Below are 25,961 nucleotides of genomic sequence, written 5' to 3'. Positions count from 1 at the left end.
GGCCTGTCAGCCTGACCTCGGTACCAGGGAAGATCATGGAGAGGATCATCTTGAGTGAGCTCTCACGGCAAGTGCAGGGCAGCCAAGGGATCAGGGCCAGCCAGCACGGGTTTAGGAAAGGGAGGTCCTGCTTAACCAACCTGATCTCTTTCTATGACCACGTGACCCGCCTTCTGGATGCGGGGAAGGCTGTGGACGTTGTCTATCTGGACTTTGGTAAGGCCTTTGACACCGTCCCCCACAGCATTCTCCTGGAGAAACTGGAGAATCATGGCATAGACAAGTGTACCCTCCGCTGGGTTAAAAACTGGCTGGATGGCCGTGCCCAGAGAGTTGGGATTAATGGGGTGAAATCCTCTTGGCGGCCGGTCACCAGTGGTGTCCCTCAGGGCTCAGTTTTGGGGCCAGTTTTGTTTAATATCTTTATCAATGATCTGGATGAGGGGATTGAGTGCACCCTCAGTAAGTTTGCAGATGACACCAAACTAGGTGGGAGTGTTGATCTGCTTGAGGGTAGGAAGGCTCTACAGAGGGACCGGGACAGAAGAAGGCCAACAGCATTCTGGCTTGTATCGGGAATAGTGTGGCCAGCAGGAGCAGGGAAGTGATGGTGCCTCTGTACTCGGCACTGGTGAGGCCTCACCTCGAGTGCTGTGTTCAGTTCTGGGCCCCTCTGTACAGGAGGGACATTGAGGTGCTGGAGCGTGTCCAGAGGAGAGCTACCAGGCTGGTGAGGGGTCTGGAGACCAGCTCATATGAGGAGAGGCTGAGGGAGCTGGGCATGTTTAGCTTGGAGAAGAGGAGGCTGAGGGGAGACCTCATTGCCCTCTACAACTACCTGAAAGGAGGGTGGAGAGAGGTGGGTGGTGGCCTCTTCTCCCAGGTGAATAATGACAGGACCAGAGGAAATGGTCTGAAGCTGCGGCAGGGGAGGTTTAGATTAGATATTGGGAAGAATTACTTTACTGAAAGAGTGGTCAGGCGCTGGAACAGCCTGCCCAGGGAGGTGGTTGAGTCACCATCCCTAGAGGTATTTAAGAAACGCCTAGATGTGGCACTTCAGGGCATGCTCTAGTGGCAGAGATTGTAGGGTTTTTTTTTTTTGTTTGTTTGTTTGGTTTGGGTTTTTTTTTTTTATGTGTGTATGGTTGGACTCGATGATCTCAAAGGTCCTTTCCAACCATGAAAATTCTATGATTCTATGATTAATACGGAATTCAGTACAAGCTGTTAAGAAACTGACAGTGAGATGAAGGATCTGGTCTCCTCTGAAAGGCCCCACACAAAAGAAAACACATGTGACCAAGTTTCTAAATGACTTACATCTTATCTCCCTCTCCTGGCTAAACTGAATTCACTGCAATAGAAACACCTATTTAAAAAGCTATTTTACAGAAAAAAAAGAGACAACATATTAAATTTCTCTCAAAAGGTATAAAAAACAGATGTTATGATATCTGCTTTTAAAAAGCATCTGTACTTAAACAAGACAGCCTGAAATCCATAAAAGTTAAGAAATGTGAAAGATGTGAGGCAAACTACAAAGAAAGCAATTCAGCTCATGATGAAGATTATTCAAAATTAGCAACCTAATAGATCTCAAAAAGTAATGGCAGATCAAGTATCATTCAGAGGATAGACACACGCTATCCAAGCCAACATTTCATCAAATGTTGATGAAATGCTGTCCTTTGTGCGAACTTTGCTCATTACAATGTACCAAAACACACCTCCATCCCGGAGGCTACCTGCCCCCAAGGTGCAACCACTCCTCCTTGAGTACACCAATCATAATAAAAGTATTTATGACTAAAGTCACTCAAACTCCACTTTGAAGATAAAAAAATAGTATAAAAATAGCCCGAGAGAGGGGGGATATCAGGGAAGACACCATTGCGAACAAGTCGGGAGAACTCCATCACTGACTTCTGGGACCAGTCGACGGGCTGAGCCTTTCTTCCCTCCCACCCCCCATAGGGACGCCTTTGGGTAAGACTTAGATTATAGCGAGTGCTTCCTCGGGAAACTTAGAAATTTCTCTAGAGAATCTCTTTCCTACATTTAGAGCCAGGCTGTATCGTTTATAACTTTGTTGCGCGTTTTGTATATGTAACAATACTTTCATTTGCACGTGCTTTGCAGACAGTGTATTTATCACCAGCAATCCTAAGAACCTGTATATCTGTTGCTTAAATAAACTGCACTGTTGAAGTAGCTAGTCGTTTTGGTTTCTCACTGAACGCGACCAAAGACTGGAGAGTGGCCGTGCTAGTTCGTGAGCACGACTAGACTGAAGGTGCAGTCCACTATTAGTGTATCCAAATCGTAACAGTTTAATGCATATTAAACGCAATTGGACTGATAGTGCTGAATTGGGCATCACTCAGAATTTAAACCTAGCCGCACCTAGCCTCCCACCTTGGTGAGGAGTTTTAGAACGCAAGGGGGTTTATCTTCTGCCAAACCCGCTTGGCCCCTTTTCACACAACAACCTGACAGGATCCATACTCAAGAGAGAATCATAGAATCACAGAACCATTTAGGTTGGAAAAGACCTTTAAGATCATTGAGTCCAACGGTAAATGTAACACTGCCAAGTCCACCACTAAACCACGTCCCTAAGAGCCTCATCTACACGTCTTTTAAAATACCTCCACGGATGCTGATTCCACTACTTCCCTGAGCAGCCTGTTCCAGTGCTTGATTTTTCCTCAAATCCAATTTAAATCTCCCCTGGCGCAAGTTGAAGCCATCTCCTCTTGCCATAGAATGGTTAGAGTTGTAAGGGACCGTAAAGATCATCCAGTTCCAACTCCCCTGCCATGGGCAGGGACACCTCTCACTAGACCACGTTGCTCAAAGCCCCATCCAGTCTGATCTTGAACACCTCCACGGATGCGGCAGCCACAGCTTCTCTGGGAAACCTGGGCCAGTGTCTCACCACCCTAATTGTAAAATATTTCTTCCTAATATCTAATCTAAATTTTTAATTAGATTATTTAGTATTTTCAGGAAATATTAATAGTTGTTAAAATATCTTAGGGTTTGACCTTCATTTGAGATTAAATTTAACCTAATATTTATCTTCATTGTCATTTCTTTAAGGCCCTATTGAATTTGAAGAATGTAACACATCCAGTGCAGTTGAAGGTGAGTTGTTGTAGCATAGTTATTTACCTGACAATCCTGTGGATAGAACCTGAAACTGAGGAGACAAGGATATTCTTGTTTTTACAGGACCAAGATCCTACTTTTTAGGAGAAATAGGGGCTTGCAGCTAACGGGAAAATGCAGGGAAATAAGAACAGGGTGTTGAACTGCAGTAGCTGAGAGAGGCAGGGTTCAGTTTCTGATCCAAGTGCATTGGCTATTCAGGATCAGCTGGAGCAATAGCTCCTGTTGAGTTTCTGTGAGCAGAGTCCCTTGCCTCAAAACTAGCAGTACACCCATCTTCTATAAACAGTGACAGTCTAGCATAACCAGCTTGGAGAGTTGGATGTACAATGCAGATCAGTTTTATAAAGACTTATGTTATTAATGTATTGCTTGAACCATATTTTAATTTTGTTTTGTATGAAGCTGATGCTGTTTAGCCTCAGTAGGCAGTTAAGCCCCACACAGTCACTTCCTCACTCCCCTCACAGTGGGATGGGGGAAGAGAATCGGAAGGGTGAAAGTGAGAAAACTCGTGGGTTGAGATAAAGACGGTTTAATAAGTAAAGCAAAAGCCGTGCACGCAAGCAAAGCAAAACAAGGCATTCATTCCCTGCTTCCCATCGGCAGGCAGGTGTTCAGCCATCTCCAGGGAAGCAGGGCTCCATCACGCATAACAGTGACTTGGGAAGACAAACGCCATCGCTCCGAACGTCCCCCCTTCCTTCTCCTTCCCCCAGCTTTATATGCTGAGCATGACGTCATATGGTCTGGAATATCCCTTTGGTCAGTTGGGGTCAGCTGTCCCGGCTGTGTCCCCTCCCAACCTCTTGTGCACCCCCAGCCTGCTCGCTGGTGGGGTGGGGTGAGCAGCAGAAAAGGCCTTGACTCTGTGTAAGTGCTGCTCAGCAGTAGCTAAAACATCCCTGTGTTATCAATGCTGTTTCCAGCACAAATCCAAAACATTGCCCCATACTAGCGGCTGTGAAGAAATTTCATAGAATCGTATAATGTTTTGAGTTGGAAGGGACTGTAAAGATCATCTAGCTCAAACCCCTCTGCCATGGGTGGGGACACCACCCACTGGACCAGGTTGCTCAAAGCCCCGTCCAACCTGGCCCTGAACGCCTCCAGGGATGAGGCATCCACAGCTTCTCTGGGCAACCTGGGCCCAGGGCTCACCACCCTCACAGCAAAGAATTTCTTCCTAATATCTAATCTAAATCTCCCCTCTTTCAGTTTGAAACCGTTACCCCATCTCCTATTGCTCCACTCCCTCATAAAGAGTCTCTCCCTATCTTTCCTGTAGGCCCCCTTTAGGTACTGGAAGGCTGCTATAAGGTCTCCCCGGAGCCTTCTCTTCTCCAGGCTGAACAACCCCAACTCTCTCAGCCTGTCCTCATAGGAGAGCTGCTCCAGCCCTCTGATCATCTTTGTGGCCCTCCTCTGGACCCGCTCCAACAGGTCCATGTCCTTCTAATGTTGGGGGCTCCAGAGCTGGACACAGTATTCCAGGTGGGATCTCACCGGAGCAGAGTAGAGGGGCAGAATCACCTCCCTTGCCCTGCTGGCCACGCTTCTTTTGATGCAGCCCAGGATGTGGTTGGCTTTCTGGGCTGCGAGCGCACATTGCCAGCTCATGTTGTGTTTAATTTAATTCCGTCCCAGCCAAAACCAGCACACTGTGTTACTGAACAACATATTGGAATAACGTTCCCTTCGTTTGTTCTTGTGTTCCCTTAGTTTGGTTCCATACCTACCTCCACCTTTAGATTTTTGTATCATTTGTCATGGCAGCATTTAAAAAGTATTGTCATTGATATGCACCAGTGTTTGACATTGCTAAATATATATTCATCTCTTTGATCTTTAAATGAAAGATGTTTGTTTCATAGGGATAAAACCACGGAAGAGGAAGACTTTTGGTTTATCAGGAATAATGAAAAAAGAAAAAGATACTGAATCTGTGTAAGTATATTTCCAGCTTGAAGTCTTGTCTTATATGAAAACTAGGAAATGTATGGAGATAAACATTAGCTGATGTTTAACAAAAAAATGTTTTTTTAACAGAAGTTTAGAGGAATGATATGAATATGAAAACATCACAGCTATTTAAGATTTCTGTAACTAAGAATTTTAAAGAAATAATATAAATCTGTTCATAGTAGTCTACTCATGTTTCATTCTTTCCTTTGCATAAGGTAAGTAGTTCTCTCTTGTTTTACATTTGAACATTGTAGATAATGTGATTCTCATGTGTACCCCTAATTATATAGTAGCTCTGTATGTGGAAAAAACACTGTATATCTGTGTTTGCAGAATTGAAGCTTCAGTTATTTTGTTACAAAAACTTTTATGTACTGTATAGAAGGACAGAAAAATTTTTGATTTTTTTTTTCAGTAAATCGTGTGCACATTCATTTCTGAAAGACCATCATTCTAAATCATGATTGATGTCCCAGCTATACCCTTTGTCATATTCACTGCATGCTCTCTGTCTTAGATGGATTGGTAGCATTCTATGTATTAGTAATTATGGTTATATATTTCAATGTATTTTGTTCATAATTTCTAGATGCATTTTCTCAGTAGAAGTATTTGATTTAACAGAAAATAGCTTTCAATTTAACAGGAACTTAGCAATATACAAACATTATCAGTGGCAACATCTTTTTGCATTCTTTTTTAAATTAATTTTTTAACCAGCCTTGTTTTTTTAATATAGTGCTGAAAAATTAATGACCTTAGAACTGCAGATGCTAATTATTTGCACATACAAAGTGCCTTATAGCTATTTTTCTTTTGGTGTTTGATTTTAATAGTGATATGCTTCTAAAAAATGCTTTTTCTTCTCTCTGTCATGATGCCATTAGGGTTCCAAGGTGTTATTTTTTGAAGTAATTTCTCTCTATTTCTGTTCTTTCTGTGATTTAATCTTTCCCCCACCCTCTCTTCTGTACTTTATTATGCTGAAGTAAATGGTGAGAGAAATGTTGTATATAGTGTGATTTTGGTGAGCAGTAATCTGAGAATTCAGTAATCTGAATTCAGAATTTAGTGATCTGAGAATTCAGCAGTAATTCTGTTAGAAAGAAATATTTATTCTGATGATGATTTAGTTTAAAATATTTAAAATAAAATGTTATGAATATTTGACGATATTAGTATATTAAATAGTTTTGGTCCCCTTTTAAAAGTAATCCATTCTCTCTGGGAAGTTATTTACTACAATTTTTTGTGATGCAAAAATGTTGCAGTATCAAATAGCTGCAAAAAAGTATGTTCGATCATTTGCCTTTTGTTTCTTGCATTTACTTAATAGCAAAGTAGTGATTTTGATAGTACTGAGTACTGTTGTATGAATGAGTTCTGTAGCTGTCAGCTTTTCTTGTCCAACAAAAAAATTATTTTGCTACCTTATGCTTTTAGCCTGCTTGCAAACCAGGCATCTCCTTCTATCCATTCTTTGGCAGATGATGAAATGTAATCTGCCCCAGCAAAGATTCATGGCTCTTCATAGTAGTTTTCTGGAGACAATAAAGGCCAGTAAGCTCCAAATTAACTCTTCCCAGGTGTATCACTCACTGTATCCTTACTTAGAGATGATGTTTTTCCTTGACCTGTAACAGAAAGAAAATTTTCTGAGGCACTGAGGGCTGAAAACTGGCTTCTATACTATGTGAAACAATTTGCACCTTTGTATGTTTGTCCACTGGATCTGAATACTTTTCCAAATGCTGTCTTTTTCCAAAGACATTTTATTTAATGTTGAAAGCTAATATGGATGTGTCTCTTTCTAGAAGAAATTTTGTTTTTCATAGCACAATGATGTCATATATATGACATATATAAAATATAAATCAGCTCAGCCACTCTGAAATGGGAAAATAATTTAACTTGCTTTCAACAAGTTGGACTGAAAATTAATTTATATTGTATTATTTGTTTCTACATTTATACACAATACAAAAATTAATAGATGCTCAGGTCAGAAAGAATGAAGTATGACAGCATTCTCCTGGAGAAGCTGGCTGCTCATGGCTTGGACGGGCATATACGGGTAAAAAACTGGCTGGAGGGCTGGGCCCAAAGAGTTGTTTTGAATGGAGTTAAACCCAGTTGTCGGCCGGTCACAAGTGGTGTTCCCCAGGGCTCGGTATTGGGGCCAGGTCTGTTTAATATCTTTATCAATGATCTGGACAAGGGGACTGAGTGCATCGTCAGGAAGTTTGCAGACGACACCAAGTTGGGTGGGAGTGTCGACCTGCTTGAGGGTAGAAAGGCTCTGCCGAGGGATCTGGAGAGGCTGGATCAATGGGCTGAGGCAAATGGTATGAGGTTCAACAAGACCAAGTGCCAGGTCCTGCCTTTGGGCCACAACAACCCCATGCAGCATTACAAGCTTGGGGAAGAGTGGCTGGAGAGGCTGCCTGGCAGAAAACCATCTGGGGGTGTTGGTGGAAAGCCAGCTGAATATGAGCCAGCAGTGTGCCCAGGTGGCCAAGAAGGCCAACAGCATCCTGGCCTGCATCAGGAACAGTGTGTCCAGAAGGACTAGGGAAGTGATCGTGCCTGTACTCAGCACTGGTGAGGCCCCACCTGGAATACTGTGTCCAGTTTTGGGCCCCTCACTACAAAAAATACATTGAGGTGCTGGAGCGTGTCCAGAGAAGGGCAAGGAAGCTGGTGAGGGGTCTGGAGAATAAGTCTTATGAGGAGCGGCTGAGGGAGCTGGGGTTGTTTAGCCTGGAGAAAAGGAGGCTGAGGGGAGACCTTATCGCTCTCTACAGCTACCTGAAAGGAGGTTGTAGAGAGGTGGGGGGTCTGTCTCTTCTCCCAAGTAACAAGTGATAGGACCTTGTTCTCCCAGGTGGAAGACCTCCTACAGCAGACCGCTGAGCTGCAGGAGGCAGTGAGGAGGCTGCGTAGCATCAGGGAGGCTGAGAAGGAGATAGATAGTTGGTTCCAAGCGCAGTCTGCAGCGGACACACAGCCCATGGCCAAACAGTCAAAAACTGCCCCACTAGGACACACAGAAGGGAGTGGGGCCAGTAACACAGAAAAATGGAAGCTTGTGACTGCAAGGACCAGCAGGAGGAAGAGACTTCCCTCAAAAGCTGAGGTACCCTTGCAGAACCGCTTCACTGCTCTGCTGAGTGAAGAGGAAAGACCTGTCACATCAGGAGAGGCACTGGAGCTGAGTAAGGCAGCCTGATCTGCTCCCCGTACAACAACCAGTCCAATTAAGAAAAGGCGACAGGTGATAGTAGTAGGTGACTCTTTTCTGAGAGATACAGAGGCACCCATTTGCTGACCTGATGCACTCTCTAGGGAAGCGTGCTGCTTACCAGGGGCTCATATCAGGGATGACACCGAGAGACTACCAAGCCTTGATCAGTCCACTGACTATTATCTGCTGCTGCTGTTTCATGTGGGCACCAGTGATGCAGCCAGGAGCAGTCTGAGGAATATCAAGAAGGATTACAGAGCCCTGGGAGCAGTGGTCAGGGATTCTGGGGCACAGGTAGTTTTTTCATCAATCCTCCCGGTCAAAGGGAAGGGGGTTGAAAGGGCCAGGTTAATCTGGCAAATCAACAAATGGCTACAGAACTGGTGCCACAGCCAGGGGTTTGGCTACTTAGACCATGCGACTTGCTTTGAGAAACCTGGTCTACTAAGGCCTGATGGGGTCTACTTGTCAGAGAAGGGGAAGAGTATCTTCGGTCAGAGGCTTGCCAAGCTCGTGAAGAGGGCTTTAAACTAGAGTTGCCAGGGGAGGGGAACCTCAATCCATCCCACTCCTACCAGTATGATACCAGTGCCAGTAACAGATGCCCGGAGCCTGGAGAAGGGTCACAGGTCAACAAGAGAGCACCTGGAGTGCAGCACAAAGGAATTCCAGCCACTCCAGCCAGTAAGTCAGCTTCATCAGGGGCCCAACTTAAACGCCTCTATGCAAACACACATAGCATGGGGAATAAACAGGAAGAATTAGAGACATGCACACACCTGCAGGGCGATGATCTTATTGGCATCATGGAGACATGGTGGGATGGCTCCTATGACTGGAGTGTTGGAATAGAAGGACACAGGCTCTTCAGGAAGGACAGGCAAGTAAGTGTTGCTCTCTGTGTCAATGACCATCTGGAGTGCATGGAGCTCTGCCTGGGGATGGATGAGGAGCTGACTGAGAGTTTATGGGTCAAGATTAAAGGGAGGGCAGGGACAGGTGATGTTATAGTGGGGGTCTGCTACAGGCCACTCGACCAGGAAGACCGAGCAGATGAGGCCCTCTATAGACAGATGGGAGCAGCCTCACGTTCACAGGCCCTGGTCCTCATGGGGGACTTCAACTACCCCAATATCTGTTGGAGGGACAACACAGCATGGCACAAGCAATCCAGGAGGTTCCTGGAATGTGTCGATGATAACTTCCTTCTCCAACTGATAGAGGAGCCCACGAGGAGAGGTGCCACGCTGGACCTTGTTCTCACCAACAAGGAGGGGCTGGTGGGGAATGTGAAGCTCAAGGGCAGCCTTGGCTGCAGTGACCATGAGATGGTGGAGTTCAAGATCCTTAGGAAGGTGAGGAAGGCGCACAGCAAGCTCACTACCCTGGACTTCAGGAGAGCAGACTTTGGCCTCTTGAGGGATCTGCTTGATGGAGTACCATGGGATAAAGCCCTGGAGGGAAGAGGGACCCAAGAAAGCTGGCTAATATTCAAGGACCACCTCCTCCAAGCGCAGGAGTGATGTATCCCAAGAAAGAACAAGTCAGGCAAAAACACCAGGAGGACTGCATGGATGAATGAGTAGCTCATGGACAATCTCAAACAGAAGAAGGAAGCCTACAGAGGGTGGAAGCAAGGACAGGTAGCCTGGGAGGAATAGAGAGAAATTGTCCGAGCAGCCAGGGATCAGGTTAGGAAAGCTGAAGCCCTGATAGAGTTAAATCTGGCCAGGGACATCAAATTTGGTGGCCTTCTACAATGGTGTTACAGCATCGTTGGATAAGGGGAGAGCAACTGATGTCATCTACATGGACTTCGAAGTGGTCTTCAGGGACAAGGTAACAGAACAGAGCTGGCAGATCTTCAAGGATGCTTTCCATAGAGCACAAGAGCTCTCTCGATCCCCAGGTGTAAGAAATCAAGCAAGAAAGGGAAGAGACCAGCATGGCTGAGCTGGGACCTGCTGGCCAAACTAAAAGGCAAGAAGGAACTGCACAGGCAGTTCAAGCAGCATCAGGTGTTCTGGGAAGAGTATAAAGGATGCTGCCTGGTTATGTAGGGATGAGGTCAGGAAGGCCAAGGCGCGGCTGGAGCTGAACTTGGCAAGGGATGCTGAGAATAACAAGAAGGGCTTCTACAGGGATGTCAGCCAGAAAAGGAAGGCCAAAGAAAGCGTACCCTCCCTGGTGACCAAGAATGGCAAACTGGTAACAAGGGACGAGGAGAAGGCTGAGGTTCTCAACAACTTTTTTGCCTTGGTCTTTACTGCCAGCCTCTCTCCTCACACCTCCCGGGTTGAAGGACGGCAAGAAGGGGACCTGGGGGACAAAGTCCCTCCCACTGTAAGTGAAAACGATGTTCATGACCACCTGAGGAACCTGAACATACACAAGTCTATGGGACCTGATGAGATGCACCCCAGAGTCCTGAGGGAATTGGCTGATGTAGTTGCCAAGCCACTCTCCATGATATTTGAAAAGTCGTGGCAGTCAGGTGAAGTCCCTGGTGACTGGAAGAAGGGAAACATTGCAGCCATTTTTTAAAAAGGGTAGAAAGGAGGACCCTGGGAACTACCGCCCTGTCAGCCTCACCTCTGTGCCTGGGAAGATCATGGAACAGATCCTCCTAGAAGCTATGCTAAGGCACATGGAGGACAGGGAGGGGATTCGAGACAGCCAGCATGGCTTCACCAGGGGCAAGTCCTGTCTGACCAACCTGGTGGCCTTCTACAATGGAGTGACTGCATCAGTGGACAAGGGGAGAGCTACGGATGTCGTCTATCTGGACTTCTGCAAGGCCTTTGACATGCGCCCCCCCCCCCCCCCCCAACATCCTTCTCTCTAAGTTGGAGAGATACGGATTTGATGGGAGGACTGTTCGGTGGATAAGGAACTGGCTGGATGGTCGCATCCAGAGGGTAGTGGTCAATGGCTCAACGTCCAGATGGAGAGGGGTGACAAGTGGTGTCCCTCAGGGAGCCGTACTGGGACCGGTGCTGTTCAACATCTTCATCAATGACATAGACAGTGGGATCAAGTGCCCCCTCAGCAAGCTTGCCGATGATGCTAAGATGAGTGGTGCGGTCGACATGCCAGAGGGATGGGATGTCATCCAGAGGGACCTGGACGAGCTGGAGAGGTGGGCCTGAGCAAACCTTATGAAGTTCAACAAGGCCAAGTGCAAGGTCCTACACTTGGGTCGGGACAATCCTCTAGTTGAAGATGTCCCTGCTTACTGCAGGGGGGTTGGGCTAGATGACCTTTAAAGGTCCCTTCCAACCCAACACGTTCTATGATTCTATTACTTGTGCAAAGCATTTGACACTTTCCTGCATGACATCCTTTTGTCTAAATTGGAGAGACATGGATTTGATGGGTGGACCACTCAGTAGATAAGGAACTGGCTGGATGGTTGCAATCAAAGAGTTGCGGTCAATGGCTCGATGTCCAAGTGGCAACCAGTGGCAAGTGGCTTTCCTCTGGTCAGTACTGGGACTGGTGCTGATTAACATCTTTGTCAGCGACACGGACGGTGGAACTGAGTGCACCCTCAGCAAGTTTGCTGATGACACGAAGCTGTGTGGAGCAGTCAACATGCTGGAGGGAAGGGATGCCATCCAGAGGGACCTGGACAGGCTTGAGAGGTAGGCCCATGTGAACTGCATGAGGTTCAACCAGGCCAAGTGCAAGGTCCTGCACGTGGGTCACGGCAATCCCAGGCACAAATACATGTTGGGCGGAGAATGTCTTGAGAGCAGCCCTGAGGAGAAGGACTTGGGGGTGCTGGTGGACAAGAACCTCAACATGAGCTGGCAATGTGCGCTCGCAGCCCAGAAAGCCAACCACATCCTGGGCTGCATCAAAAGAAGCGTGGCCAGCAGGGCAAGGGAGGTGATTCTGCCCCTCTACTCTGCTCCGGTGAGATCCCACCTGGAATACTGTGTCCAGCTCTGGAGCCCCCAACATTAGAAGGACATGGACCTGTTGGAGCGGGTCCAGAGGAGGGCCACAAAGATGATCAGAGGGCTGGAGCAGCTCTCCTATGAGGACAGGCTGAGAGAGTTGGGGTTGTTCAGCCTGGAGAAGAGAAGGCTCCGGGGAGACCTTATAGCAGCCTTCCAGTACCTAAAGGGGGCCTACAGGAAAGATAGGGAGAGACTCTTTATGAGGGAGTGGAGCAATAGGAGATGGGGTAACGGTTTCAAACTGAAAGAGGGGAGATTTAGATTAGATATTAGGAAGAAATTCTTTGCTGTGAGGGTGGTGAGCCCCGGGCCCAGGTTGCCCAGAGAAGCTGTGGATGCCTCATCCCTGGAGGCGTTCAGGGCCAGGTTGGACGGGGCTTTGAGCAACCTGGTCCAGTGGGTGGTGTCCCCACCCATGGCAGAGGGGTTTGAGCTAGATGATCTTTACAGTCCCTTCCAACTCAAAACATTATACGATTCTATGAAATTTCTTCACAGCCGCTAGTATGGGGCAATGTTTTGGATTTGTGCTGGAAACAGCATTGATAACACAGGGATGTTTTAGCTACTGCTGAGCAGCACTTACACAGAGTCAAGGCCTTTTCTGCTGCTCACCCCACCCCACCAGCGAGCAGGCTGGGGGTGCACAAGAGGTTGGGAGGGGACACAGCCGGGACAGCTGACCCCAACTGACCAAAGGGATATTCCAGACCATATGACGTCATGCTCAGCATATAAAGCTGGGGGAAGGAGAAGGAAGGGGGGACGTTCGGAGCGATGGCGTTTGTCTTCCCAAGTCACTGTTATGCGTGATGGAGCCCTGCTTCCCTGGAGATGGCTGAACACCTGCCTGCCGATGGGAAGCAGGGAATGAATGCCTTGTTTTGCTTTGCTTGCGTGCACGGCTTTTGCTTTACTTATTAAACCGTCTTTATCTCAACCCACGAGTTTTCTCACTTTCACCCTTCCGATTCTCTTCCCCCATCCCACTGTGAGGGGAGTGAGGAAGTGACTGTGTGGGGCTTAACTGCCTACTGAGGCTAAACAGCATCAGCTTCATACAAAACAAAATTAAAATATGGTTCAAGCAATACATTAATAACATAAGTCTTTATAAAACTGATCTGCATTGTACATCCAACTCTCCAAGCTGGTTATGCTAGACTGTCACTGTTTATAGAAGATGGGTGTACTGCTAGTTTTGAGGCAAGGGACTCTGCTCACAGAAACTCAACAGGAGCTATTGCTCCAGCTGATCCTGAATAGCCAATGCACTTGGATCAGAAACTGAACCCTGCCTCTCTCAGCTACTGCAGTTCAACACCCTGTTCTTATTTCCCTGCATTTTCCCGTTAGCTGCAAGCCCCTATTTCTCCTAAAAAGTAGGATCTTGGTCCTGTAAAAACAAGAATATCCTTGTCTCCTCAGTTTCAGGTTCTATCCACAGGATTGTCAGGTAAATAACTATGCTACAACAACTCACCTTCAACTGCACTGGATGTGTTACATTCTTCAAATTCAATAGGGCCTTAAAGAAATGACAATGAAGATAAATATTAGGTTAAATTTAATCTCAAATGAAGGTCAAACCCTAAGATATTTTAACAACTATTAATATTTCCTGAAAATACTAAATAATCTAATTAAAAATTTAGATTAGATATTAGGAAGAAATATTTTACAATTAGGGTGGTGAGACACTGGCCCAGGTTTCCCAGAGAAGCTGTGGCTGCCGCATCCGTGGAGGTGTTCAAGATCAGACTGGATGGGGCTTTGAGCAACATGGTCTAGTGAGAGGTGTCCCTGCCCATGGCAGGGGAGTTGGAACTGGATGATCTTTACGGTCCCTTACAACTCTAACCATTCTATGGCAAGAGGAGATGGCTTCAACTTGCGCCAGGGGAGATTTAAATTGGATTTGAGGAAAAATCAAGCACTGGAACAGGCTGCTCAGGGAAGTAGTGGAATCAGCATCCGTGGAGGTATTTTAAAAGACGTGTAGATGAGGCTCTTAGGGACGTGGTTTAGTGGTGGACTTGGCAGTGTTACATTTACCGTTGGACTCAATGATCTTAAAGGTCTTTTCCAACCTAAATGGTTCTGTGATTCTATGATTCTCTCTTGAGTATGGATCCTGTCAGGTTGTTGTGTGAAAAGGGGCCAAGCGGGTTTGGCAGAAGATAAACCCCCTTGCGTTCTAAAACTCCTCACCAAGGTGGGAGGCTAGGTGCGGCTAGGTTTAAATTCTGAGTGATGCCCAATTCAGCACTATCAGTCCAATTGCGTTTAATATGCATTAAACTGTTACGATTTGGATACACTAATAGTGGACTGCACCTTCAGTCTAGTTGTGCTCACAAACTAGCACGGCCACTCTCCAGTCTTTGGTCGCGTTCAGTGAGAAACCAAAACGACTAGCTACTTAAACAGTGCAGTTTATTTAAGCAACAGATATACAGGTTCTTAGGATTGCTGGTGATAAATACACTGTCTGCAAAGCACGTGCAAATGAAAGTATTGTTACATATACAAAACGCGCAACAAAGTTATAAACGATACAGCCTGGCTCTAAATGTAGGAAAGAGATTCTCTAGAGAAATTTCTAAGTTTCCCGAGGAAACACTCGCTATAATCTAAGTCTTACCCAAAGGCGTCCCTATGGGGGGTGGGAGGGAAGAAAGGCTCAGCCCGTCGACTGGTCCCAGAAGTCAGTGATGGAGTTCTCCCGACTTGTTCGCAATGGTGTCTTCCCTGATATCCCCCCTCTCTCGGGCTATTTTTATACTATTTTTTTATCTTCAAAGTGGAGTTTGAGTGACTTTAGTCATAAATACTTTTATTATGATTGGTGTACTCAAGGAGGAGTGGTTGCACCTTGGGGGCAGGTAGCCTCCGGGATGGAGGTGTGTTTTGGTACATTGTAATGAGCAAAGTTCGCACAAAGGACAGCATTTCATCAACATTTGATGAAATGTTGGCTTGGATAGCGTGTGTCTATCCTCTGAATGATACTTGATCTGCCATTACTTTTTGAGATCTATTAGGTTGCTAATTTTGAATAATCTTCATCATGAGCTGAATTGCTTTCTTTGTAGTTTGCCTCACATCTTTCACATTTCTTAACTTTTATGGATTTCAGGCTGTCTTGTTTAAGTACAGATGCTTTTTAAAAGCAGATATCATAACATCTGTTTTTTATACCTTTTGAGAGAAATTTAATATGTTGTCTCTTTTTTTTCTGTAAAATAGCTTTTTAAATAGGTGTTTCTATTGCAGTGAATTCAGTTTAGCCAGGAGAGGGAGATAAGATGTAAGTCATTTAGAAACTTGGTCACATGTGTTTTCTTTTGTGTGGGGCCTTTCAGAGGAGACCAGATCCTTCATCTCACTGTCAGTTTCTTAACAGCTTGTACTGAATTCCGTATTAATCATAGAATCATAGAATTTTCATGGTTGGAAAGGACCTTTGAGATCATCGAGTCCAACCATACACACATAAAAAAAAAAAACCCAAACCAAACAAACAAACAAAAAAAAAAACCCCTACAATCTCTGCCACTAGAGCATGCCCTGAAGTGCCACATCTAGGCGTTTCTTAAATACCTCTAGGGATGGTGACTCAACCACCTCCCTGGGCAGGCTGTTCCAGCGCCTGACCACTCTTTCAGTAAAGTAATTCTTCCCAATATCTAATCTAAACCTCCCCTGCCGCAGCTTCAGACCATTTCCTCTGGTCCTGTCATTATTCACCTGGGAGAAGAGGCCACCACCCACCTCTCTCCACCCTCCTTTCAGGTAGTTGTAGAGGGCAATGAGGTCTCCCCTCAGCCTCCTCTTCTCCAAGCTAAACATGCCCAGCTCCCTCAGCCTCTCCTCATATGAGCTGGTCTCCAGACCCCTCACCAGCCTGGTAGCTCTCCTCTGGACACGCTCCAGCACCTCAATGTCCCTCCTGTACAGAGGGGCCCAGAACTGAACACAGCACTCGAGGTGAGGCCTCACCAGTGCCGAGTACAGAGGCACCATCACTTCCCTGCTCCTGCTGGCCACACTATTCCCGATACAAGCCAGAATGCTGTTGGCCTTCTTCTGTCCCGGTCCCTCTGTAGAGCCTTCCTACCCTCAAGCAGATCAACACTCCCACCTAGTTTGGTGTCATCTGCAAACTTACTGAGGGTGCACTCAATCCCCTCATCCAGATCATTGATAAAGATATTAAACAAAACTGGCCCCAAAACTGAGCCCTGAGGGACACCACTGGTGACCGGCCGCCAAGAGGATTTCACCCCATTAATCCCAACTCTCTGGGCACGGCCATCCAGCCAGTTTTTAACCCAGCGAAGAGTACACTTGTCTATGCCATGATTTACCAGCTTCTCCAGGAGAATGCTGTGGGGGACGGTGTCAAAGGCCTTACCAAAGTCCAGATAGACAACGTCCACAGCCTTCCCCGCATCCAGAAGGCGGGTCACGTGGTCATAGAAAGAGATCAGGTTGGTTAAGCAGGACCTCCCTTTCCTAAACCCGTGCTGGCTGGCCCTGATCCCTTGGCTGCCCTGCACTTGCCGTGAGAGCTCACTCAAGATGATCCTCTCCATGATCTTCCCTGGTACCGAGGTCAGGCTGACAGGCCTGTAGTTCCCCGGATCCTCCTTCCGACCCTTCTTGTAGATGGGCGTCACATTAGCCACCCTCCAGTCATCTGGTACCTGCCCTGTTGACCAAGATTGTTGATAAATGATGGAGAGAGGCTTGGTGAGCTCTCCCGCCAGCTCCCCGAGTACTCCTGGGTGAATCCCATCCGGCCCCATAGACTTATGTGCGTCTAGGTGCAGAAGCAGATCACTGACTACTTCCTCCTGGATTATGGGTGGGTTGTTCTGCTCTCCATCCTTATCTTCCAGCTCAGGAGGCTGAGCACCCTGGGGATAGCTGGTCTGACTATTGAAGACAGAGGCAAAGAAGGCATTAAGTATCTCAGCCTTCTCCTCGTCCTTGGTTGCAACTTTCCCCCCGGCATCCAGTAAGGGATGGAGATTCCCCCTGGCTCTCTTTCTGTTGATGTATTTATAAAAGCTTTTTTTGTTGTCCTTAATGTTAGTGGCCAAGTTGAGCTCCAGCTGGGCTTTTGCCTTCCTAATTTTCTCTCTGTATAACCTAACGAGATCTCTGTACTCCTCCTGAGTTGCCTGTCCCTTCTTCCAAAGGTGGTAAACCCTCCTTTTATTCCTAAGTCCCATCAGAAGTTCCTTATTCATCCAGGCTGGCCATTTTCCCCGCCCTTTAGACTTGCGACACTTGGGCACAGCCTGCTCCTGGGCCTTTAAGGTTTCCTTCTTGAAGGGCGTCCAGCCTTCCTGGACCCCTTTGCCCTTCAGGACTGTCTCCCAAGGGACTCTCTCAACCAGTGTCCTGAACAGGCCAAAGTTCGCCCTCCGGAAGTCCAAGGTGGAGGTTTTGCTAACCCCCCTCCTTACATCACTATGAATTGAAAACTTGACCATTTCATGATCACTAAATGCTTCCATGTTAGCAAGTTTTCATATTTGTTTTTAAAGACACTGTAGTTTTTATTTTTAACCCATTTAGCCTTTTAGAAAAGATTATTTACTTTGCTACAAATTTTATTTTTTTCTCTTTTAATAAGTACACATTTAAGATGTTCAGTTTGACTATATAAAAACACTGTTGTGCAGTTACACTGGCACTTATGGCTTTATTTGTCAGGGTTCAGATTAGAGAGTACCGTATTCTACTCAAGTATTTCCACAAACTGTAAATGTAATTGCTTCTACTTTTTGCATACATCAGCGAGAGATTCAGCATTGTTAATTTTTTAAAATATTACTGCTTAAATTCAAGTTATAGCAGAAAAAATAACACTTGTGAATAATGTGCTTGTAATCACTGCCCTTCTGCTGACAACTTTTTTTTATTTCAAAAAAATGTTTCTTAAGAGGGTATTCTATTATTTTTCCAGCATCTTCTGATGCTTGACTGCAACTGTGCTTGACAAACTCAAACTAAGAACGAAATTCCAAAAGAGAAAAGCTTTGAATTCCTTTAAGAATAGTCTTAATTGCTTTAAGAACTGGTTATTGTTCAAAATGTTTTGTAATTGCATGTGGACTATTTCATTATGATTGTTGACTTTTATTTATTATGCACATCATCCATAGAGACCTGACTTTTAAAATATATTCATCCAAAATACAGTGTGATACTCTGGACTTCCCTTGATTTTTTTAAAAACATTTTTTTTCACTATGATGTGTGTTTGTTTTTTCAGTATTTACTATTCATTTTTCTTCTGCAGTGTTTTTAGCATAAACTTTCAGCTTCTTTTATTTAAATCTCATTCAGTTGAATGTGGATTATTTATAACAAAAATTTTAAGAGTTTGAAAGGCAGATGGGTCAAATGCAATGTTTCAAATGAATTGAAAATATTAAAGGAAGTACCAGAACTGTATGAATAAAATCATTTGTGCATCTTATAATTGTATATTTTCTTTCTTTTTTTTTTATAGGGAGTGTCCAGATACAGACTCAGTTGTAAGTAGACTTATTTCCAACACAAATGCGTACACTAACATTCAAGCACTACAATCTGACGAAACTTGACTTATATACAGTACCTGCAATGTATTATTTATGATAGAGGATTTAATATTTTGATAACATAGGTGAAGCGTTAATTTTTCTCAGAACATGATCTTTAGCAGTGTGTATAAATATTGACTAATAGATTTTAAATAAGAAAAGGGTTCAGAGGACCCAACTTTGCATCATCATGTTCCTCTGCTTACTGCTGTCTCTTTGGAGAACTGTTCTAATAAAAATGGGGTTCTACGTGATTGCTGGCAATAGTTTGTAGGAATATACTTTTTTAAAATATGGCTTTAAATGCAGTATCTTGATGCACTTTATTCCTGGTCTGTTTTTCATTGCTCTCAGTTTGATCTGTGATACGTCTTACAATTTTATTTATTAAATTCAAATAAGTGACAGTTGCAAATGAAATTGGTATGTTAATGCTTTTTTATTTCCTTAATTGAGCATTTTCTTTTTATTTAAATGTGTATGTTGTCTTGAATTATATGTAACAGAGATTGTAGCTCCCTATAGCTATAGTAGGGAATAATTTACAGAATGATTTAAGTGACTTTCTGTAGACTGATTTGTTTTTCAGTTCATTTATTTAGATGGCAATTATATTAACCAATTTAAGTTTCCAAGCTCACCTATTTTGTGGATTTTCTTCTTTGCATTTAATATTTGTGAGTTTTAGTACCTAATATTAAAAATTATTTTGAGAAATTTGGTTTAAAAAATCTAGTAGAACCATTCTTCTAAATAAGAAAAACTAAGTTTGGCTACATAATAGAACTATATGTGCATGAACAGCCTTATAAGCATCGAGACAGTTATTTTATCCTGTACAAAGTCTTCTTGATTTAGAGCACGTTTCTTGGGTACATTTAAAGTAAATTAACTTTAGAATCAGTTTTCATGGAAATAATGTCTTTTGACAGTTCAGGTTGAATCATTGGAGTGAAATACAACTGGGTTTGACATGCAGTATTTATTTTCTTCCTTGCTTATTTTGGTCTCTACATTTTAAAAAAAATAATTCAACAAATTCAACTGTAAATGTGTCTGATGTTCTTTCTGGCTGCATGAGGCACACCATATGATCATTTAATTGTTCTGTCTAAATGTAATTTATATATGATTAAAGAAAAAAGATCTAACTTTCATAGTGTCTAACAACAAAACTAATGCTTTTGTTGCATTCTCTTTTTTTATGCCCAACATTTTATAAATGCATGTGGAATTTTAAATGTGCTCTATCATTTCTTCCTGCTTTTCACAAGCAACAATATTACTCCAAATGGTAGAATGCTTTAATAGCAGAAGCTATTACTGTCCTTCTCATGAAAAATGATGCAGCATACCATAGATGAGATTAATTTCATCCCTTACAAACAAGCACCCCAGAGTGCTTTTACATTTTAAGGCTGGCATCCTCTTCTAGAAGGTCCCATTGCAAATGTTTTTAATTTTTCTTGTCTTTTACTTTAAGATTTCCTTTCTGTTTCATTTTTCAAACTTGATCTAAATAGTTATAGCCATCTATATTGTTATATCTATGAGGATTTTTTTTGTATGCATCTTTGCAATAAATTACACATTTCAAGAAACTGAACTCTGAAAAGTATTATTGCAAAAAAAAAATAATTAAAGCAACTGTCATTTTTGTTTGATTGCTAGAAAATACCAAGGACCAGCCCTCAGAAAATTCAACTTAATTAAGGTGTCCCAATTACAGTTTTGGTCAGCTTTGGTCATTCTCAGAAAATCTGTCTGATTTTATATTATTAACATGATCTTTTTTTAAAATGTGTCTTTTGTTTATTTGTCAAGAATTTTAATTGTTGTTCTCTTGTGTGAAAGGAATGTAAGAGAAAACCACTCTACAATTATTTATATCTGTAAGCACTGAGGTAAATATATTGAAATTTTATAAATTAAGGATCTAGTAAGAACTGAATTCAATATCTTATCTACCAGTTCGATGTGATATTGTGGATCTTTCAACACACAGTATGTAGCCAATACCATTAGGGCCTTCTCATTAGTCCAAAATGTATAATGCAGTGTCTTCTAACTTGTATTCTGTTTTCAGAAAACAAAGCAGTTAGATGGTCTTAAGAAACGTCTTTTGTACCAAAATGGAAGTTCTCAAATTTATCTTTGGCAAGCTATTTGCTTATGCTCATCCTTTTTTTGTAGCCACCAGATTATATATATTGGAAAATACAGTTTTAATGCATATGAATAAATTGCTATTTCCTGTCAAGAATTTTTTGTAACTGCTATAAGAGGTTTTTATGTGATCATGAGTAGGAAGGCAGCTGTGAACTGAGAACTGGTATTTGTTAAAAAGATTGACTGCTTCAAGAAGCAGTCTCTCTTTAAATATAGATTACAGCATGTCATGAGATCTACACATGTAACTTCCATTAAGTTAAGCCTTGATAATTAAGAATTAAGAAAAATAGAAAGTTAACTGTGTGTACACTAGAAAGAGATCGCAACTGAAGTTTGGCTCTGTGTGCATTTATTGCCTAGCAAGTTGCTCTATGGGCAGAACTAATTGTCTTGTTTCCCATGGGTTTGCCATGTCTCTAAGGATGGTCTATAGGAAGATACGAGCTCTAGTAGAAACTTTTCTTCTGGGGAAGCATTACAAGGTTCCACTTGTGTCCAGTAAGATCTGAGTTTGGACTGCAGCCCTTCCCTTGGTTGGAATACTTGCAGATCTCTCTTCTACTTGACTGCCTATTTTCATGAAGACTGTAATAATGTTATCTTTTGAGTCCTCTGTTCTTTCTGTCAAATCCATTTGAAATTGTCTATTAAGTTCAAAAGTAATTAATAAGGGAGCCATAGATGCAGAAAATAATGATGAACCTTTTTTCATAGAAAACTGGAATGCAAACAAATCCAAAACTTTTCATTAACCTCTTTACATATGAGTGTAGCATAATTAAGGTTATATAGAATTATATACCATTTTTATTGCTAGGGACTGTTTGAATTTGGAACTTTCAAACTCTAATTTGTGGAACAGAAGTGTAACCTTTTGTGAAATTAAATATATTTTTTTATTTGCATTTTGTAATGTTTAGTTCTGACATATTTTGAATAGCTGCCATTGATACAGGGTATGAGGCTTTGTAGTCCAGTACAAGACAGGAGCACTTTGAATATCTGATTTTCTTTCTGCATCTCTGTCAATGGAAGAAAGTGACTGTCAGTTCTTTGTTTTTGTGTCTTTTGGGTTAATAGGCACCCTAAGGAGAGGAAGCTGAGAATATGTTATACCTCTGTCTTAACCCAAGGATATACTTGAGTCAAATTTATATCTCAAATATGTCAAAAGTGGAGGCTCTTTTTTCTCCTGTTCAGGTTATGAGCTTCAACTGCTTGCTTTGAGTTCGCTTTGGTCCTTGTCTGGATGTACAAGAAGTCAGTCCAGTTTCTACCATTTGTCAGTCAGTCATTTTTCTACCAGTAAAATGGTAGAAAGTTCATCTGGGAAAAAAAGAGAGCGAGCTGTTCAGCTCAGTGGTATCTTGAGGAAAAATTGATAAGGAGCTCTCATGACCACTGTAGATATCCCAGGAGAAGAGAAAAAGGGCAGAAATCAAACTGAAGTGCAGTTAACATTATTTGCTTCTTGACCTGTTGACCAACCTGTTGCTGAGGAAGGGCCAAATGAAGTAGCTGGACTGCAGTATGCTCCACATGTTCCTCTCTTGTCCTTTGTACATACCTCAGAGGAACCAATGTCATGGTTATGGTGTGGCTTCTTCCATTGCTTTTTGGATGCCAGATGGGACAGAGCAAGGAAACTGAGTCAAAATATTGACTGAAACTAAAAATAAGTTTTGGGAATATAATGCTCAGTCCTCATGCTTTTTGTATAAGCAGTTTTACTTTGTTATTTATTATGTCCTTATGTTTTATTTTTTTTTAAATTATTCACCCCAGAAAGTTTATAGAACATACTAATGCAAAGGCAGAGTTATAAACCCTACATTTTTTATGTATATTTAAAACTATATAATACCTGAATCAATAATGTGTTGTATTACATCTACAAACACAGGGAAAACTCTGTGTTTTTTATCGTTATATGTTTAATTGCTTGATAGAAACTCTGAGAATGTGAAACCTTCTTCCAAGGAAGTCCACCTTTCCAGTGACTTCCAGAGAGTTCAAGTCATATCCATATTGAGCTTATTTTTACTGCAAATACTACAAATAACATGTTTGGGTAGGAGGCTAGACCTTCATTCCCAATGTTACAAAATGTAGATTAGTAAATAAAATTATGATGCTTCAGAAAGCAGAACTGTCCAACTGTTCAAAATATTGAAAACAATATTTTGAATTTACTACTTAATTCGTAAATAAGATTTTGAGGTACCATTTTGCTTGTATGTGACACAGTTTGTCTTTGTCAATACAAAGGTACATTAAGTATCTCTTCCACCCTTTGTCATTTTTATAAGAAATTTATAACTGGTGCGATTTTGAAGACATCTGAGTTGTGGCTTTTGTAATAAACTTACTGTAGCATCTCAGCAGTTCACATAGACTAACTATATATGCTGTGTCATGAGCGGGCTTTTCTTTTTCTGTTTTGAATGGGGAAAGTATCTGTGTATCCAAATCTATTGCTTTATATATAATATACACAGGTGTGGTTTTTTGCACATTTTTAAAATTTAGATGATCATATTAGAGACTTGTTTCTCTCTGTCCCGAAGCACTTCTGTGAAACTAAGTACTTAGCTAAGAATTCTAAATTATTTTAAACATAATTCTCTTCAATTAATATTTAACTGCCTGCAAGAACTGAAAAACTGAAATAGTTTGGAGTTCCCAGATGCTTATTAGCTTTAAAAATCCAGGACGGTGCTGGAGATGCATAAATGAAAACTCTGGAACCTGATGCCGAGCATTTGTATTTTAAGTTTTAATTAATGTGGATATTATTTGCTAAAGCAACAGTACAGGCTTGCTGCCTTTTCAAGGGGGAGAGAGGAAGTTGCAACCTGTATAACCTGGAATGCTTTTACTCACATATTAAAGTACTGGCTAGTATTTAGGAAAGGTACTCCTGCACCATCAGAGCCTCCAGTGGCTTAGCTGAAAGAATTAGAAGTAGAAATTGGAAAAATATTTGGGGCTGAGAGGATTGCAGGCTTATTTAACACTCAGTATGAAAGTTAAAATGCTTCTGCTGGTTTCTGACCTTTTTGATAGAATATCAGTAAAAGCAGATGCAGTAAACTTGCCAGTTTTCATAGGAAATTTGGAGGTTGTTTTGTTGCACTGTGTTCCTGAGGTATCTTATCTGTCACACTACTTCTGAAATATAGAGCATAACTTAACTGTAATAATTAATAATGAATAACAATGACTTTCATGCATGAGGTGTTGCAATCAAATTTTAATTTGTCAATGAAATAAAATTCAGTCTGATGTAAGAACAACATATTTTTAGTTATTTGTCAATACCATCATTATTGTTGTGTTTTGGTTTTTTTTAGAACATTCCTGATGTAGATGATGAAGGATACAGCATTAAACCAGAAGCATCACAGGATATCCTTTTTGCTATTATTGTGCCAAGTTATTTCCTGCTATTACAATTATTTGGGGAGGGGAATTACTCATTGAAGTGTTAAGTCAAGGAAGATAAATGACATTCATGCTTATGTTGTAACCTTGTAGACTTTTGTGCATTTTGCAGAAGCTATGAACATAATTTTGTCTAGCTTAGATTTTGTGTCTGTGTAAATGTTAAAGGTTAGATCAGATGTCTTAGGAACTTTAAGAGGATGTTTTTTGTCTGACACTTAAAATAAAAAAACCCCGCCTGAACAAAATCTTGAAGCTTTAAGGTAACCATGTGGATCTTTCTTCATGAAAATCTTTCAAAGAGTTTGTAAAGTGAAGCTTGTAAACTGTTTTGAGGATACTAAGTGGTTTTCTGTTCTATACCTGTGCCCTCCCCGCTTTTTAATAACACCATTTAAAAGATTGGGAACTCCAGCAGTCTAGAAATAGAATTTTTGTTAATTAATGAAGGGTTGTTAATGTTTATTCATTAATGAAGGCTCAGGGGATTGTGATTAGGGGCACAGAGTCTAGTTGGAGGCCTGTAACTTGTGGTGTTCCCCAGGGGTCAGTACTGGGGTCCAGTCTTGTTCAATGTATTCATCAATGACCTGGATGAGGGGACAGAGTGCACCCTCAGCAAGTTTGCTGATGACACAAAGCTGGGAGGGGTGGCTGACACACCAGAAGGCTGTGCCGCCATACAGAGAGACCTGGACAGGCTGGAGAGTTGGGCGGAAAGAAACCTTATGAAATTCAACAAGGGCAAGTGTAGGGTGCTGCACCTGGGGAGGAATAACCCCATGCACCAGTTCAAGTTGGGGGCTGACCTGCTCGAAAGCAGCTCTGCAGAGAGGCACATGGGAGTCCTGGTGGACAACAGGATGACCATGAGCCAGCAATGTGCCCTTGTGACCAAGAAGGCCGATGGTCTCCTGGGGTGCATCAAGAAGAGTGTGGCCAGCAGGTCAAGGGAGGTCATCTTCCCTCTCTACTCTGCCCTGGTGAGGCCACATCTGGAGTACTGTGTCCAGTTCTGGGGCCCCCAGTTCAAGGAGGACAGGGAACTACTGGAGAGAGTCCAGCGGAGGGCTACAAAGATGATCAAGGGACTGGAGCACCTCTCTTATGAGGAAAGGCTGAGAGACCTAGGTCTGTTTAGCCTGGAGAAGAGAAGACTGAGGGGGGATCTCATCAATGCTTATATATTTCTAAAGGACGGGTGTTAAGAGGATGGGGTCAGGCTCTTCTCAGTGGTGCCTGGTGACAGGACAAGGGGCAACGGACACAAGCTGGAACACAGGAAATTCCATCTCAACATGAGGAAAAACTTCTTTACTTTGAGGGTGGCAGAGCACTGGCGCAGGCTGCCCAGAGAGTTGGTGGAGTCTCCTTCTCTGGAGATATTCAAAACCC

General features: G+C 42.9%; 1 protein-coding gene across 1 annotated transcript in view; it reads left to right on the top strand.

Annotated features, from left to right (window-relative positions):
• LOC128902132 (F-BAR domain only protein 2-like) overlaps positions 1-25,961 on the top strand; it is a 152,842-nt gene that overhangs the window by 83,232 nt on the left and 43,649 nt on the right. Inside the window, exons 9-12 of the mRNA XM_054184550.1 lie at positions 3,106-3,150; positions 5,049-5,121; positions 18,878-18,902; positions 24,476-24,530. Coding sequence (XP_054040525.1) covers positions 3,106-3,150; positions 5,049-5,121; positions 18,878-18,902; positions 24,476-24,530 — 198 coding nt within the window. The remainder of the gene's footprint in view (positions 1-3,105; positions 3,151-5,048; positions 5,122-18,877; positions 18,903-24,475; positions 24,531-25,961) is intronic.

This window comes from Rissa tridactyla, chromosome W (genome assembly GCF_028500815.1).
Source record: "Rissa tridactyla isolate bRisTri1 chromosome W, bRisTri1.patW.cur.20221130, whole genome shotgun sequence".
Taxonomy (NCBI): domain Eukaryota; kingdom Metazoa; phylum Chordata; class Aves; order Charadriiformes; family Laridae; genus Rissa; species Rissa tridactyla.
The sequence above is the reverse complement of the archived record's forward strand: the minus strand, read 5'-3'. Positions and strand labels throughout refer to the sequence as shown.